The following is an 18,677-nucleotide window of genomic DNA, read 5'->3' as shown; positions in this document are numbered from 1 at the left end:
GACGTATCGACATCGCTTACCTTATTCTTCCAGGATATGATGGGGACTGGAACACCTTTAGCCACGCAAGCCATGTCCACCTCCTCCCCTAAGTTCACTTCCAGTTTACCGGATTCTGGCACTGGTTGGACGCTGGGTGCATCTGTAAGTAATCATTTTAATTTAATTAGTAATTAAGGTCGAGAACGTTGTTTCAGTTTCTCTGAGTCGCTGAAATTTTCAATTTAATTACCAGAATCACCACGTGATAGATCGACGACGCACCAGGTGCGTCTTGTGTTAATTATAATTCAACTCAAAGTATTAAAACTAATTTACGTACCCAACAGATGTACAATTAAAAACGCTTTTGGCGATCTCTGAAAATGAAATCGGAATCACAAGTGGGTCTAAAAGTAAGAGGATCCGGCGCGAACGCGTTTGTTGTTCGACGGAAAAAGGATTCGGAATCTCAGGGGACACAAAAAACACCACCGAATTCGATTCCACAGAGGGACGGTTCGACGGTAAAAGGAACTGGAATCTCAGGGGACACTAGAAACACCACCGAATTCGATTCCACAGAGGGACGGTTCGACGGAAAAATGAGTTGGAATCTCAGGGGACACTAAAAACACCACCGAATTCGACTCCACAGAGGGATGGTCGGTGATTCTTTTTTCTTATTTTTAGCGTTGGCTGCGCGTTCCGCGAAATGAAACCGAAATCCTTGCGACTGAGAAAAACTCCATAGAGAATTGGCGGCGACGGAGGGAAATTTTCTGAATTTGTTTGCCGAATGACGTAGAGCTACGAGGTATTTTCGAGTTATCCATAATTTCACACCGACCACGATCGATAGTCGTATTTAACTTGCCTCTAAAAGACCCCTTTTTCTCTTCCACTCGTTCGATTTTGATCTCGGCACTGTTTTGTTACGTTTAATAATTGTCGGAGCAAGCAAGGGTGAAATTGGATTTTCTTCTTTTATCATGCACCAAATACGGCGTTTCGGAAACTGTTTTCAATGTTCGTATAACGAAAGTTTCGGTATAGGTGAAAATTAAGCTCGAAGCACGATTTATGGAGCATGAATTTGCAACTATTATACAGAATTCTGACGTACTCACACATTACTTCGATCTCGTGTACCTGCGTGGCGTATCCCCAGGGAGCTGGTCGCGAAGCTTGGCACACATACTCCCCGGTATCATTTCGTTTCACATGGGAAACCTCCAAGCTCCTGTTTGAGTACATTCTAACTCTTTCAGGTGGTACGTGTTGTGGTTCACCGCTGTCAGCCAAAAGGAAGCCGTCCCTCCACCATCTCACCGTCGTTTGCACGTTGTCTGTGAACGCACACAGGAAAATATGAAAGCCCCTCGTGATTCAATGGAAAAAATTCTACATTAATTTCAGGAGAGAATTTATCAGGATTTATTCGTCCGACAGAGATCCTCAATCTTCTTTCTTATCCTAATACCTTTTTCCAGCGACGAGCAGGAATTTTCGAGAATTATGGCATTAAAACGTTTCATTGTTTTAATGAAAAAATCATAGAAACGTTTTCTTACTTAAATTATTCCGTCTCTTTAATTATGGAGATTGAATCCGTGTCTTAAGATTTAATGAACCTTAAACCGATAAGTAGTTGAACACGTAACCGAGTATCTTTTGCCTGACCTAATTTAACGGTAATCCTAACTGGGATAGAAGATCGAGGCCGTTAGTTGGCCGTCCTGGATCCGTGGTTTGCGCAGCAATGCTAAAGGGTTGAAAGTGCTTAATACCAAACAGCTCTTTAATCCGTAGCCATTTCACGATCGCCGATCATTTTAGAGTACGTACGTGACCTCCTGTCCAACTTGCGACAAGCTAAAGTGAATAACTGACAGGCAATCTTGTTAGGCGAAACCACCGATGACAGCTCGATCGATTGTACCGTTAATTGTTTGCGTTCTCAGCCCGTGTTCAGTCGAATGAACGAGTTTCTTGTTTAGCAAAATTACCGACCGTTCGCTAAAATTTCAACCTTGTTCTAGTTTCCCTAAATTGCTTAAATTTGCAATTTAATTACCAGAATTTCCATGTGGATATAAACGTTTAAAATTCGACGACGCACCGGGTGCGTCTTGTGTTAATTATATTATACGACGCACCGGATGCGTCTTATGTTAATTATATCCACGACGCACCGGGTGCGTCTTGTGTTAATTATACCCTCGACTCACCAGGTGCGTCTTGTAAAGAAATCGGAGAATCTATGAACAACATTGTGCTACCAGCTTGCAAATATTAATAAGTAAATGAAATTAGAGAAATTTAATATAGAAAAGACATGGATATCTGATACCATTAGGAAAGTACGGAATCCTGATTGCATGTTGGAATTCTAATGCAGCTGGCAACGTGAAACGGAAGAGATCACTTTTACTCTCTTACAAGAGAAAACGATCACGGTGAGAGGTATCTAATGTTACACCATTGTTGCGGTTTACGAGACGCAACAGGTGATATTTGTTTGTAATAACTGGAAGGAGAGAATGATTCTTCTATACCGTTTATTACTTTTATACCTTTTTCCGTGCCTCCAATACTCGTTTCCTGTTCAACTCGTTCAACTCGTTCAACTTTAGCCCCCCTTGTTAATCGAGCGGGGCGGATAAGTTTGCAAATTGAATTTCAGAGTATCGGAATTTGATATGTTACTCACCGAGATCCTCGACGTAGCACGGGAGCAAAACCGTGTCATTTTCAAAAGTCTTCACGGTTGTTGGGTAACTTTTGAATCTGTTGTTCACCGCTGCTCGACTTCCTGTAACAACGGGGAAAATTTGATGAAATAATTGATTTAATATCTGGCGGTACACAAGATATAATTTTCCTACATATTTTGCGCTTCAATTTATCTTCCGACGGGCGCAATTTTCCCGTCCAGTCACTGCAGCCTGTTCGTTACTCTACACTGTGCCCATTCGCTTTCTATTTTCTCCGAAAACTACCGGTGTTACCGCGTTTCCCTGTGCCGTGAAAAGACACATGCAGATTCCTTATGCATTATGTATACGCAATTTTCGCGTCGGTGGAACGGCGACAGGTAAGCAAATGTCGCTACGATTTTCCATGCCGCTTGGTCACCTTTCAGTTTTCCCTCTTCCCAGAAGCTTCCTCGTTCGAAGGAAACGCGACGAGCGATTAGAGAGAGTAAGAAACAAACGAGACAGGCTGGCAATTTAAAATTACCGATTCCATGCCCGGTGGAAACTCGTTTTCACGCCCTCGGGTTGTTTGCGATTTCCGCAAACTATCTTCCATTAAATCCAGAACAAATGTGGAAACAGTTGAATTGGGAAAAGCAGGGAATTATAAAAGTTGTTCGAAAATCGAACACGTGCAATTCACTGCATGAAAATCCAATGGAAAACAGGAACTCGCAGACCCGTGTTTCAAGGAAAAATACAGAAAACGTGTCTATTTCTTTAAAATAAAACTTCTGAGAGCAAAATGCACCAATGTTTTCGAAATACGAAAGAATTTTGGATAAGGGTCGTATTTGTCTTCGAAAATAAAATGCAATAAATAAAAGGTCGACCGAGGGAAATGTATGGATTTTTGCTCACCTATGATAAAAATGCAGAGCATCCAAGCGAACAGCAACATTTTATAAAAACATGTATATACGTTCCACCACCCTCGAATCACGAAATAAACGGAAAAGAAGAAACGATTCAGAATGATGCCGTAGTACGCGCGAACTCTTCGACTTTTCACGAGAGACTGATCTTCGGTTAAGATGGTGATCGTGTTGCCACGATCTTAACGCACACACGTACGCGCCCCCTCACGCACACTTGTCACGCGTAATTATGACCAGTTGTCCATTGTACCAATCAGGGTGCTCATATTTTCACCCACGATAAACCCCGTCCATCGTCTCTGCTTTTCATTTATGAATATTTCAAAAATAACTCTTTCATAAAATGGAAATGAATTTACTTATGAATATTGCAATTGCGAATTTTATCCCGTGGAATCTAGGACTTTAATAATTTTATATTTCGAAGCTTTTATGGAATATAATATGAAATTTCTATTTGACGACTTTAATTAACGTACGATAGAAATTGATACGCGATAGAATAGATAGGATTTTAACAATTTTATTTTTCGAAGATTTTATGGAATATAATATGAAACTTCTATTTGACGACTTTAATTAATTAACATATAATAGAATAGATAGATAGGACTTTAACAATTTTATTTTTCCAAGATTTTATAGACTATAATAGGAAATTTCTAATTGACAACATTTTAATTTTAAGCGATAGAGTAGATAAAAATAATGGAATTGAAAGGAAAAGATATTTTGTTTGAATTGAGAACCATCATACCCTATTGTAACGCTACCACTATGTATAGTTGCATAGGGTGTCCATCTACCAACACCGAAGGCATTCTTCTATAATTTGTTCAATTTACGCACCGACACGTACCATACATGGAGTCATTCATCGAGTTATCCATTAAATCGTTAATCTAATATGTGAATCGACGGAGCGTTTTAAAAGCAATCGACAAACCGTGCGTACCCTCATTCATGATTGTAAACAAATGGAAATGTCACTGTCAGTGGTGCATCATTCAAGGAGACAATGCAACGATTACCATCGTAATTCTCAAAAGGTAATCGAATCGATCGTCCATTAAAAGATTTCTTTTCGTAAAATCAGACTTTACTGAAAATTTCACTAGAGCCATTTTCCGAATACGTCGAAAGTAATCCAGCGATATTAAGAGCACTCGTTGGGAAAATGAAAAAATGAAAGGAGAAAAAAAAAAAATAAAATTGGCAAAGCTGGAGCGAACGATAAAAAGGCGTCCACTCGGAGGTACTTTGAAGCGGAGCCACGAGGAATTAACAACAAAACTTCAGCATCGAGATTACGTGTAATCGCATTTTAATTTCCCTCTGCCGCGCTTCGCGAGTTATTGCCTCGGCCGAGACACCGGCATGAAACGTTCTTAATTATTTAACGTAGTTCACCGCCACAAAGTCGGCATTCGCTTAGCGAAATAAGAAAATTCATATTTCCATCCGGCGGACGTCCGCGCTCCACTTTCTCGGGACAGAGACAAACGAAATCAGTCGAAACGGGCGTTCGTTTTCAGAATCAGCCATGAGCGGCAGCTTGACCCCCATTCCGGCAGCAATTCCCAGGGATTCTATACTTCTGTTCGAGTAACATCACGGAAAACAATTTCCACGAAAATTGTATTAAACGGTTCATCGCTTCGCCGGACTTTTCTACCTCTTGGTAGCTTGAAAAATTCAACGTCCTTTATGATTTCTTTCTCCTATGTTTGTCAATAAAATACAGAGACGTTCACCTAATTTCTTCAAAGAACGTTCGACGTTAAACGCTCGACGAAGGTTGTGCTTTTACATTTTCTGTTGCAGATTAATAGAGCAGGAACCTATTAACAGACCTCCTGCTGCTGGCGATTATTAAGCCAAAACTAATTATCAAACCTTCGATCGATTATTCCTCCTCTGTCGCGACGACGTTAATATTCAAATGAATTCGTAGCGAGTGTATATTTTGAAAAGAATTATAAACGAAGGAACAAGAGTCGCTCCCGCGTAAAGGAGATATTGTGGTCTATTTAACGAGCATTGTTGACCCCCTGGTACGTCATCGGAGCGCATTGTTCGCGGATTATGCTCGGAGGATATGCATAACGAGCTGACGAATGTTTAGCTCGTTGGTATATCAGCCGGAGTGAATTTCACTCGGATTTTAACGCGACTAACCGACAGACAACCTGTTCGCAATGGATGCTGTCTAAAAATAACGAGAAATTAACGGGTGGTTTTGATAAACGTCACTCAATGCTACTATCCCAGCGAATCCAAGCAAACTGACAGATTTCAATTGTTTCTGTATTCGAATTGTTTCATACAGAAATGAAATTTAAAGGAAGAAATAAAATATAGGAGAATAATAATAGGAAATTGTTAAACTTCGTATTCTAATATATTTTAATATCTATTAATTAATTTGACTTTTATGCGAAGGGTTGCCTCTCTCTAGCTATCGGTGAACTAAAAATCAATACCAGATCGATGTACACTAGTGGAATTAATTTTGGACACTTAAATTTTTACTTAAATTTCGTGTTTATTCAAATTATTTAATATATAATCATTTATATTTTATATTCTAATTATTGTTTTCTAATTTTAGGGCATCGCCTTAAGAAATAAAGAATATTTTTATGCAAAGTGTCCAGAATTAATTCCACCAGTCTACCAATCTGTCCCCAATTTAATCAGATAAAACTACGCATCCATCAGGAAAAGAATGAAGTTTAAAGAATTGCAGAAAAGGAGCTCTTTAAACGTTAATACCCCCATAAAATAATGTAAAATTCAAGTAATTAACCGAAATTCCTTCTAACTTTCTTGCAGCGGGGACACGCGATCGTTAAACACACGGATACCATGACCCGACGCAACACGCGAGTAGGATAAAAAAAAAATGTCCAACAATAACCCACATTTTCTCAAAGCCAGGAGCTCGTCAACAGTCGATCTTAATTTACAATTCAAAGCTTTACTACCCCCGCTGATATTTTATGCAATGACACGAAAGTTTTCTGCCCGAGCGTGCACCGAAACCTTTTTACGGTCATCTGCCTCGGTCTGTCTTCTCTGGCCCGATCTTTTTTCCATGCAAATGCGATAAGAAAAAAAAGGAAAGCGTCACAGATCTATCGTCCGTTCGAAGCCGCTTCGCGCCGTCTTGAAATCGTTTAGAATATTCCGACGCGCATCTTTTCTCGGAATACTCTTCCAGAGAGTGGAGCTTAATGAATTTTTACCTCCTTTCCATTCGTCGCCGCGAAACGGTATTAAAATGCTGCCGCGAATAGCTCGATTTAAACGGGTTAATTCTCACGACCACCGTTTTCCGGCTGTCTTCGGACCGGATGGTAAATATTCATGAACGCAACGGAGCTCGTTCTTACAAAGCGTAGCCGCGCGAATATCGCTGCTCTCTCGCGTACCATTCAGCCACCGGTGACAAATTGTGCAAACCGCCTACGGCGACACCAGCTCCGGCTTTTCCTCTCCCTTTTCTTTTTTTTCCCTTTTTCCTTTCTTCCCTCTCGCCCCGAAAACAGAAGGAGCCGCTTGTCTCGCGCGAACGATTCAACGAACCGCTGTCCTGGAACGATGTTTGCGCGCGAATTTTCCAGCTTCCCGAACCGCCACCGGCATTCGGAGCGTGTCGTGATTTGTAAGCAAGGTATTTTTCGGCCCGAGCCGAGAAGCACAGTCGAGAGATGAAAAGAAGATTAACGGGACGGCACAGGGGCAAAGGGAGCTCTTCGTACCATCTCGCTTTCTCGCGAAGTCTCATTTTTGCGCATCGGCCATTAGCGCGCGATAATCTACTGTCGAGAGATGGAAAGAACGTTAGAGAAAGGAACGCGGGTACGATTGGTCGGAGTTCGGTGCGTCACGCCTCACGCACGTGCATCGTCGCGCGCTATTGGCCGATGCGATCGCACGCCAATCGCGTCGTCTGACAAAGAAGGAAAATGAGACTTCGCGATAGAGCGAGACGATACGACGTCAGCGTTGCGATGGACTTTAAACGTGGGGACAGGGCGGAGCGTGCAAAGTGCTCCCTTTGCCCCGCTAATATTCTTTCCATCTCTCGACAGTACGTACTCTTCATAAAAGATCAGAGGAAATTTATTAACTAGATAAGCAATACGAATGTCTCTCTAGCTAGCTGCAACAGCGACATAAATAGCGCTCCGCAATGCTTTTTCCCCGGGATGAAAGGGGCTGCTGAATTATGCGGTTAAAGCACTTTATTACGCTGTCCTTATCAACGGGATGATCGAAACAATTAGCCATTCGAAGAAGCTTTGCATGCACTTAGTCGGTCCGCAACGAAACCTCGACAAAGTGGTTCAGGTTCAAAGTAGCTCGTACAATCTGCTCTTATAAATAATGCACGCGAGATTGGTGTGCACTCTCTTCGATAATTTGGCTTTCATAGTTGTTCGAAATCGATCAACCGTCTTGTATCGCATGTACCCTAGAATTCTTGCGGTTCTCCTACCAAACGGCGAATTTCATTCGTACAACCGCGGAACGCGCACCCGGTATTTGTCGATCGCCTCTGCGTCCTTTGAGCAATCCACGAGTAACATTCGATATTTCCGGCGGAAAGGACGCTTGGAGGTATCCTGTATCGCCTTAAGCTTACTCGTGATGCGAGGAGAAGAGAAGCGAAAGGAGAAGTGGAAATATTAGGGCGAGAATGTAATCCTTTCCCTCTCTTCGCGTCGCTTGCGTTCGTGATCGTACGAATCCGTGTGAATATGCTTAATCCAACGCGAAGAAGACACTTTCAGAGAGGTTCTCAATTATCTGATACACTCGGCCAAGTGGCATAGAGGGCCTGTTAAGCTGATTGCAAAATCTGTTTACCAACGGGGTCAACGGATCCGAAATGTTTATGCCTTTCCGTCAGCTATTCAGCGTCTTTTGTGAAATTAATAAGCTTCGTATCGCGAACACTTCCGTATTATCTCCGAAGGATAATTCTTTTAGCCAAAGAAATGTGAGAAATATGCATTTGTCCAGCACCGTTGCGCGGACAATTGTACGTTGTCATCGCGACGGACCGTCCAGACGGTGGCTAAAAACTCTTGTGCTTTAATTAACGTTAATTTACCGAAGCACTAACCCCAAGTGTACCATCGTCGGCTGTGGCATGTTTACGGACGGCTCAAAGGAATATCTGCTGGTTAGGGTCGGAAATGGGATTAATTGCGCAGGTCATGCTGGCGCACCGGATACTTTTTACGCGCGATTCGTAAACGAACACGTTTAATTGTACCGAATACAATTAAAAACACCGCGAAGAGCGTACGAAAATAAGCGACACGAAGAGCTTATAATGAAGCCCGTTTAAAATGAATCGATACGTTTATTTTCTTTTCTTTGATAAATTTTTAGCTCGTCCCCCTGAATCAATATTGTCACAATGAATAATTACAGGGAGTCGCAAAAGTAGAAAAATTACTTTTCACTGTTTTTATTTCACGATTTTAATAAATTGCAATTTTTCAAAACGACAAAAACACACATTTTACTAAATTAATTTTTATAGCTTCTCGAGAAACTTCAAGTGATTTGGTCAAATTTTAAATTAGGTATTCTGTTTTAACACGTTGACTGCCAACTGCGAGATAATTCGCAAAATTTTTTTTTTCAAAAAAACATTCTATTTAAATTGACTTTCTACATCAGAATCATAAAAAGTACCGTGGCAGTTAACGTGTTAAACCATGTGCGAATACTTTTGCAAGCCACTGTATATTGAACAGTATCAATTTGACTCGAAGAACGCGGAAAGAAACTGGTGAAATATTTTCGCCAAAAGGAAGGATTAATTGTGTCCCTGGTGAATGAACGCGGTTGTGCCAGATTTTATCAGTGTTCCGGGCTAAACGTTTCGCTCCGTACAAGTGGCAACACCAGCAATATTTCCCGGTCGCATTACACGTACTACGTGCACCGTGTATCGTTTATTTCGTCGACCGCAATTCCGAAAGCACACGCAAAGCACGTAGATAAAATTGCGTATTAAATAAACGAGCCGGACATTTCGAGAAACGTAACACAGGCGCACGAACACCCTCGTTACTTTGAGTAATCAACGGTGATTTGTAAGGACCCGGGAACCGGTGAATACATTTTCGAATTTTTCACAGTCGAACACCGACGACGGACCAATTTGTTTCTGGCTAATTAATTACACCGCGCACAAAGTGTACTTGAGAAAATGGGACGCTTAACTACGAATGGTTAAACCGTGGGTTGAAAAATTCAAAAGAAATATTTTAACATTTCCAGTTACGTGCTATTCGCCTTGTTTACCGTTATATATTTCAGGGAGAACACATCTAACGATTTACCCGGTTCCCAGGTGATACTGGGCGAAGCTGAAACCGGGGCGAGCGATGGAAAAACTCGGCCCAGTTTTTCCTGGAAAATTCTGAAACGCGGGATGCAAACGCAGAGAGAGAAAAATCTGCGTGTATAAAAAAAAAAAGCCAGTGACGAAGGTCGAAATGATTCGGAGGGTAAGAAAATTAAATCGTAAAAACAGAAAACAATCGAGGGGTGTTTAAGATGTTCCAAGACATATTTTTCAATTAAACACTTCTGAACCCTTTTTTTAGCTTCCTGCGTATCAAGTCGGAATAATTGAATACTTCGTCGAGGGATGGACGTTGGATGGTACTTTTAATTATATTGGAATGTGCAATAAAAAAAAAGAGAGAGAGAGAAAATCTGATTGACCTCTCGAGTTACGTACGCAGCTGGTGATCGACGAATTCAGTTAGTTCGCGGTTCAAAAGTTTCTGAAGTGTAAAAACCGGATACGCCAGAGCTGTGCACTTCTACGCGTATCCTGTTACTCAATTTCTAATAATTCAATTAATAGTTCCTATCGCGGTTACGCCATACGTGTGTATTAATTAACGATGGTCGCGAGTGAACTGGGTGCTCTCCGAATTCTATACGCAATTTATTTAATATTATTTATAGCGATTGACCGGAGGTTACGTCATTAGCGTCGCACTGTATGACCTGGTGTGAAGTTTCGAGGATTTCGTACCCTACATTCGTGACAAGACGCATCAATCCCAGATTTAGATCGTATTACCAATCATATTAATATTATTGAATCCGTGATTAATTTATAATTTAATCGGAAAGACTTGTCACCAATTACGTTCGCTCTGTGTGTCTATAAAAAAATCATTCGTCGTGAATGAGAAGGAATTAAGAACAGAAAGGCCTGGAAACGAGTCTGTTGAATAAGTCAGTGGTTCATCGAGTTATGGTGGCCGGATGATTAATCCGACGCTTTGCGGTGGCCAACGTTTGCCAGAACAACAGGCTTACGACACAATAAAGGCGAGATTACTCTGGCAAATACGGGCCACTGTATTGTAATCGTCAAAGAACAATGTAAACACGGTATCTCTTTGTATTGTACGCCGAAGGAAACACAATGCTGATAATAAAGATAAAGAAATATTTTGTTAGGTCTCCGCCGCACGAAATGGTCGATTTACTCGAAAAATTTTCCAACGAGGGAAAGCTCGTTAAAAAAGAAACACTCGAATGATCTATGTTTTCTTAAGATTTGTAGGCGTTTAGTGGAGGAGGAGAGAGAGTTTCATCTCCCTGGACGCCATTAGCTCGGGCCGGGGACCGCTAGGTGGCGGAGAGATGGTCGGTGGATTCTCGCTAGTGGTCGCCCGGCGTGCAATCCAAACATATAGAAGTTCCGAATTGCGGGCAGGGATCGTCTGTCGTGATTCCCCCATCCACTAGTATTAAGTTAGGCTAAGCTACTTTAAGTTTATTTTTAAATCACCAAAGACTGATCCATGGGGTTTTAAAAGTAAAAATCATGTTAAGATGTTTTTTTTCCTCTCCTACAGATTATTTTTAATTGACAGTGAAAAAAAAATCATTCGACCATCGTTCGCTCTCTGTACAATTCATCATCGTTAGGTGGCGAAACTTTTATCGAACGATCCTTTTATGAATATCACGACTAATTGAATCTTCGATGATTGTTACTGGTTAAGTGGCGGTGTCGGAAAGTAACTGGAAAAGGTGCTATCGATCGTGGTAGAGAGAAGGGTGAACCTTCGTGGAAATCCTTGTGAGAATCACGTCCTTTTAGCGTCTTCGAGTGTCCTTTTTCGGCCAATTCCGAAGAGCTTTCAGTTACTCTTGGATTTTTCTTCGGTTATTCAGGGAATTGCAGTTGGTATTTCTCTATGTATTCGTACAGATGCGTTTCCTGTTGCCAAGCAACGTTTTATCAAAACATCTCTAACGAAGGATCGTCGAATGGAAGGGAATTTAATTAGCGCCAGCATCTCGACGCGAAAGAAATAAATACCAGGAACGACCGAGTGGCTTACTTCCGGCGCGTAAATCAGTAATTAGAAGGAAACAAAGTTACGGACGAACAGCCGTGAATTCCTTTTGTCCTACGGTTAATCCGTTAACGAGAGAGATCTCCGTGCGAAACGAATCTCGTCACGGTTCGTTGATAAAGGTCGAAAGGAAAGGAAGTGTTGTCGGGCTAACGCGGGGCAAACTTTAACGACAAGAACCGTCCCGGGCGGTTCGCATCTTGAACCGGAAGTAGGGTAGCCTCGTTTCGTGGATGCTTCCATAACTCTGATATAATTTCGTACGGGAGTTTCCAGTTGCTAATTAGTCACTCGTTTTCCTCGATTCCAGGACTAACGTGCTCCAGTTGAACGTCGATTTAACTCGAACTCTCCTCCCAACGGGCAAACTAATTACCCTATCCGTGTTTCCGGACGATGAAAATCGTGGCGGGGCAGCTGGAAAACGTTGGACACGGTTAACGTCACCACGAAGGTCCTTCGAAATAATTTAACGCTGCACCGAGATGGTTCTTGCTACAATTATGCAGAATTTATCCCCCGGAGAGCCACCATGTCGCTAAAATAGCACGAGCTTTCCTTCCACCAGATCCTTCCACGAACACGTGCTTCTTCCTTGATTATTTTATTGGATCTCATTATTAGCCTCGTTCAGAAGGGATCGAAACGCTTTGCTACTGTTCTTTTTTTTTTTCTAGACGATATTTTACAGGGTGACGATTGTGGAATATTACATTATTATTATTTTACATAAATATCATTAATTCTTAAATGAAAACCTACTTAAACCGAGTAAATATAATCTTTTAAATGTAGTTGTATATTAATAGTGGAGAAATATTGATTAAAATTTATTTAAATGTAAAAACCTTAAAATTGTGTCTCTATTTCTACACAAACACGAGAAATCTACTTTTTATATCATGCCTCTAATAATATGATCACCCACTGTAAAAACGATCATCGGTGTTCAATGTTGAAAAATGAAAAATTCTTGTTATATCGATTTTCTTTTCACATTGAGAAAATGCACGAACGAAGATGGAAGTAGAAATCTGATAAGAGTCAAAGTTGTTGATAGCATTAGAAGGAAAGTCGGTGAAACTCGGTTTCTCAAACGCTCGGGGGCAAAGCTCAAAATGGAAGCGAGAACAAAGAGTGGAATGGTAGGAAGTTTACAACTACAGCTTATTGGATTACAAGCTTATTTACGTTGATACCATTCGACAACGGTATCATCGTTCTTTTATTCGTCCTCTCTCGGTTTCTCCCTTTCCAGCGTCCTCGCCAACGATATCTAATGCTTTCCCTCTCGATCCATTCCATTAGTTTCATCCTTGGTGACTTTTCTAGCTTTACCCCTTATTTCTCGGTGTTTCCTTTTTATTTCAGATGCTTTCGTCGACTGCTTTCTACTTGGAAAGGTAAAATGTTCGGATCACAACGATGACCTTTCTTCTTTCTCTCGATTGACCCACTAACACACAAATTTTAACCCCTTCCTTCCTTCCTCCTTCGAGACGTTCCTTTCGTGCGAACTGAATTTCATAATTAAACGCGTTGATTACCGACCTCTGATGATACGAATATCGCTTAATCACCTAATTAAGAGATTGACATTTCGAACATCATAAAGTTATGAATCAGAAAGCAGAGCGTCTGATTAAGGATTTTCTGAAATATTACTGAATTTCCTGTTTCCTAATTAATTCGCGATGAAAACTAACGATCCGATAGGAGACCGAAGAAATTTTCCTAGTTTAAACCGTCTGGTACACCGGTGGGCAACTTTACCGTGCCATTTTCCAACTTTCACGCAGCTCCAATTCCATAGCCCACTTTTCCTTTCCTTTTCCTCTTCTTTCTTTCCTCGAGGTATATAACTTGACCATTAACCTGCTCACGCTATCGCATCTACCCACGAACATTGCACCCGCAAACGTACTTCCTTCGCCGCTAATATCATCGAGCAGAATTTTCTTTCGCGGTTCGATCAAATTTCTTTTTTTTTTTTCTTCTTCTTATTCCTCGCCAGGAAAGTTCGCGGTTACCGTTTCCTCGTATAAGCGCGAAGGCAATCTCGAGAGCATCTGGAGCGGACAGAGATTTTCGCGAAACTTTCAGGAAAGTATCGTCATCCACGCCTCGTCGTGGTTCTTGCTTCTAATTTTTCTCCTTCAACCCGATAGGCTCGAGTCGACGAGCGGTTTGCGAAACAACTTCGTCGAAACGATTCGTCGTTTCATATGCAAATTAAGTAGGGCGCAAGGAATTAGTTCCTCAAGACGAAAACTTAATCGCGCTGGGGTACCGAAAGGATAAGAGGATGATCGAGATATCCGTTTATAAATTCACGGAAAATTCACCGTTCCTTCGATGCATATTAAATAAGAGATTATCATCTGCTTCAGATTTGCGGACGTGAATTGAAAATGATGAAAGTAACGAGTGTTTCGCCTCCCACGAATTAATTATAGAAACGCTCCTCGAGTCGAACGAGCTGAGTAAGAAATAAAAAAAGATTCCGAAAGTGATCCAAGGTTCCGGTGGTACGTTTTCACATTTACATTTCTATCGCGCGACCCGTGACTCTCGATTATCGCTGACCGCTGTCCTGATTTTTAATGGATGCAAAACGAATGCATACATGCATAACCGCATGCAAATCGCGACGGAACGGTCGTGCTTCACCGATCGTTTGCGAGTTGAACTGAAAATCTGGATACCCGAGCGAAAGAGCCTCGTGGAATTAAGGAAATTCGATTTCACGGCGTTCTATTGTCCTATGGAGATTAATTTATCGTCGTCTCTTCGAATTTTACGTTAGAAGAATGTGGGGGTTGTGGGCGGAGCATGGCCCCCCGGCGCCTTGGGCCTTTCCTGTGATGGCCGTAAGGTGGACCGCTTGCGAGAAAGGATGGAGTTACGCGCGCGACACCTTGCGGCCATCACAGGAAAGGCCCAAGGCGGTGGGGGGCCACGCTCCGCCCACAACCCCCACTTCTTCTAGCGTAAAATTCCAAGGGACGACGGTAAATTAATCTCCATCGGACAATAGGAGCCCGTGAAATCGAATTTCCTGTGAATACAGAACTCAGGCGTCTGGGACAGGGACCGTCCACGTCAGCCCCACTGACGAGTTCTAGTGGACAGTTCCCGAGACGAAATGCCATGATTTTCCCGAGACTAAACGCCATAATTTTTCCAAGAATTTTATTAAATCGTTACATCGATGGCTATTTTGGCACGGTAACGGATTGCAATTAAAAGAAGAAAAAACGGGAAGATTTATCGAAGCTGGACACCTTTAAGACGCCTGGATAGTGGCTGATGTAAATGTAAATTGACATCTGGCAGCGATGGATGGTGCGTCAACGATACGCCAACGTCGAAAATTAGGGCTGATATTAATAGACTCAAAGTGAATTATTACTGTCCCATCGTATTCCGGCTCGGTGGAATTATGCGAGGACATTGTGCGCTCATTCGATGCCTAAATTTCAGCCGGCAATTGGCGACGAAAAGCTTCTCGTTGATCAAATATTGTGCGAACGCATCGGACAGTTTCGAATTGTCATCGGATACACAACGCGTTTATTAAAGGTCGCGTTTATCTCGAATTTCCATTATAGATTTTGGGCTTTAAGCCTGCAATATCGGAGTCTGGGTCAATCGAGGCCCAAACACACAACGCATATAACAGAGATATTAACTCTGAAAATTAAATATACAATTTTTAAATGAAAAAGTTTTGTAAATAAATACGAAGTTAAATTGAAATTAGGTCTCTCTTCGTGGTCCGTCATCCTCGTTTGAAAACTCTTCATACGTAGAGTATTTCAAATGAAAAATCAAGAAATTCATCTGACGTTATTCTTCATAATCCATTATTTAATCTTCGCAGAGAAAGAAATTCTGCATAAATTGTTAGCTCGACCGTGGATACAACAGTTGGAATTAATATTTGAGAGAAGTACGCGGTTCACCACGAAGGTTGAGAGTCTCTGTTCTGTGTTGGACGTTTATGACACGAAATTTGCTGCAGATATCCGTTTTCCTGAGAGGATAGGATCGCTGTATTTGCCTCTGAACTTCCATCTCTGTTACGGCAACCATAGGAAAGCCTACAACGGGATTCGCGTTGATAGGATAATAAAATTCAGCCGCGTTTGTGAATGGAAAATTTAACGATACTCTGTTTGCATCGTGATTAAACGTTGAAACGCGAACATACGGGGCTTTGTCACTCGATACCGGATGCGTTTACATCGTACGATCGATTACAACGTTATTGTTGGTTTCTTTTGGATCTCTGGGAAACGAGTAGTATAGCGATCGAAAGGTCAGACAATCTGCTAGCTCGGCTAAAAATCTCATCTAAGAAATTGATTTCACCCGCAGCAGCAAAGAATTTATATTTTCGTGCTCTCAAAGATTGAAAACCATCAGCGGAGAGTAAGTAAATAGAAACGTTTCGAGGAAGGGAAGATGAAACGAGCAGCTTCGGCGCAGCTCTACTTTTACGTATCGGGTTGATGCATAAGTCCTTATCATTTTGTCGGTCTATTAAAATCATTTTTCAGAGAAACACTCGAATCTTGGAAAGAAACTTTCCTTTATTCTCTAAAATCAATGACACATTTCTCGACTCAACCCGAGGCTAAAAGAATTCCGATTCGGATAAAAGGTGAAACTTGTCAGTAAAGGAGATGATTTTATTTTCTTCTATCGAGACGAAGCGAAGAATCGCGTTTGACGCTCGTGGTAAAAAAAAAAAAAGAGAAGAGGAGAATCGTTGTTTCACTTTTAACTTTTACCAGCTATGATTGATGTCAAGTGCCCTCGTGAATTCTAAAACCGTGTTACGAATTTCGCTCGTTATCGAGGCAGTTTCCGGCTAGCCGAGAAAACGACACGGTTTACAGTAACGCGAACAAATGAAACTGTGCAAATAACGTAACTAGGAGAAAAAGAGCGCGGGATTGTTGGTAGCCAAGGGCGAGCCGTGAAATATATTAATTATCGTTCCAATTAAAACTTCGACGAGATCCTTTCCATTCCGCAATTAATTGTTACACCTCGCTAAATTAATTAAACTTTCGAAATAATCTCGACGTTGTTTGTAGATTTATCAACGAACACGATCGATGCAAAATTTTGATAATTCTTTATAACTTTTTATTTCTGAAGTTAAGTAGTATAGTCGAGAATAGGTCAGGCACCCCTCTAGTTACATAAACGCTTCCAGCATTCTTCGTTTAAAATCATTTTTAGAAAAACAAATGGATAGATCAAAATAGGATATCTTTGTATATATACATAAATCAGTATCGTTTGATGATGTAAATACGACAAGCGTTTCTAGACGATGATTCGAATCACGCTAAATTTACCTGTTAGTTAGGGGCATCGTGGTAAAACCAATCTCCGTCCTCTATTCACGCAGCATGCGGCGCGATTGGTTCATCGTGTTGCATTTAACTGGCGGCTATATTTAGCCGAACGCTGATCGACCAATCCTTCATACAACAGTTTCATCGAAATTAACATCCAAGCAACGCGCCACCACCATCACGCGTTTAATTAATCATCCTCTTCCGACGAGTATCTGAAACACTTTTATTTCAACCGTTCGAATACCTCGAGTCAAGATAACTCTTAAGCGAACGTGTTAATTTGCTAGCAGAAAATTTGTTATTAATTCAATTAATTTTCAGGGCCGACCCTGGTCCTAGGCAGACTAGGCGGCGGTCTAGGGCCCCCATAAAACAATTTTCCGTCTAAGAATGTTTACTCGAATATTAATCGATGTAAATGCAAATCTAAATTAGTTATACAAGCTTTAATGTTAATGTTATAAATTTGTTATAAATTTTATTTGACCTACTTTTTTTATATATGCGAAGGGACCCTTTTTCGAAGCTCCCCTCGGACCCCCGAAATCTCAGGGCCGGCCCTAGTCCTGGACGGACTAGGCGGCGGTCTAAGGCCCCCATAAAACAATTTTGCGTCTAAGAATATTTACTCGAATATTAATCGATGTAAATGCAAATCTAAATTAGTTATACAAGCTTTAATGTTAATGTTATAAATTTGTTATAAATTTTATTTGACCTACTTTTTTTATATATGCGAAGGGACCCTTTTTCGAAGCTCCCCTCGGACCCCCGAAATCTCAGGGCCGGCCCTAGTCCTGGACAGACTAGGCGGCGGTCTAGGGCCCCCATAAAACAATTTTGCGTCTAAGAATATTTACTCGAATATTAATCGATGTAAATGCAAATCTAAATTAGTTATACAAGCTTTAATGTTAATGTTATAAATTTGTTATAAATTTTATTTGACCTACTTTTTTTTATATATGCGAAGGGGCCCTTTTTCGAAGCTCCCCTCGGAACCCCGAAATCTCAGGGCCGGCCCTGATCCTGGACAGACTAGGCGACCGCCTAGGGCCCCCATAAAACGATTTTCCGTCTAAGAATGTTTACTCGAATATTAATCGATGTAAATGCAAATCTAAATTAGTTATACAAGATTTAATGTTAGTTATAAATTTTGTATAAATTTTATTTGACCTACTTTCTGCGGAGCTCGTCTCGGATCCCCGAAATCTCAGGTCCGACCCAGTTAATTTTTAACGAAAGATGTATTTTTCCCACAAACTG

At 41.2% G+C, this 18,677-nt stretch overlaps 1 protein-coding gene across 2 annotated transcripts in view; it reads right to left on the bottom strand.

Annotated features, from left to right (window-relative positions):
* Positions 1-18,677, bottom strand: part of LOC117600027 (neurotrimin) — a 35,193-nt gene that overhangs the window by 3,001 nt on the left and 13,515 nt on the right. Inside the window, exons 1-4 of one of the 2 annotated variants that reach the window (XM_034314946.2) lie at positions 3,600-3,766; positions 2,693-2,794; positions 1,110-1,328; positions 21-142 (exon numbers count right to left, since the gene is read on the bottom strand). In XM_034314946.2, coding sequence (XP_034170837.2) covers positions 21-142; positions 1,110-1,328; positions 2,693-2,794; positions 3,600-3,639 — 483 coding nt within the window. In that variant the 5' untranslated portion in view covers positions 3,640-3,766. Of the gene's footprint in view, positions 1-20; positions 143-1,109; positions 1,329-2,692; positions 2,795-3,599; positions 3,767-18,677 lie in introns of those variants that run through there. The other variant, XM_034314947.2, reaches the window with a different exon arrangement.

Source organism: Osmia lignaria, chromosome 15, assembly GCF_051020975.1.
Source record: "Osmia lignaria lignaria isolate PbOS001 chromosome 15, iyOsmLign1, whole genome shotgun sequence".
Classification (NCBI taxonomy): domain Eukaryota; kingdom Metazoa; phylum Arthropoda; class Insecta; order Hymenoptera; family Megachilidae; genus Osmia; species Osmia lignaria.
Note: the sequence above shows the minus strand (reverse complement) of the source record. Positions and strands in the feature narration are given on the sequence as shown.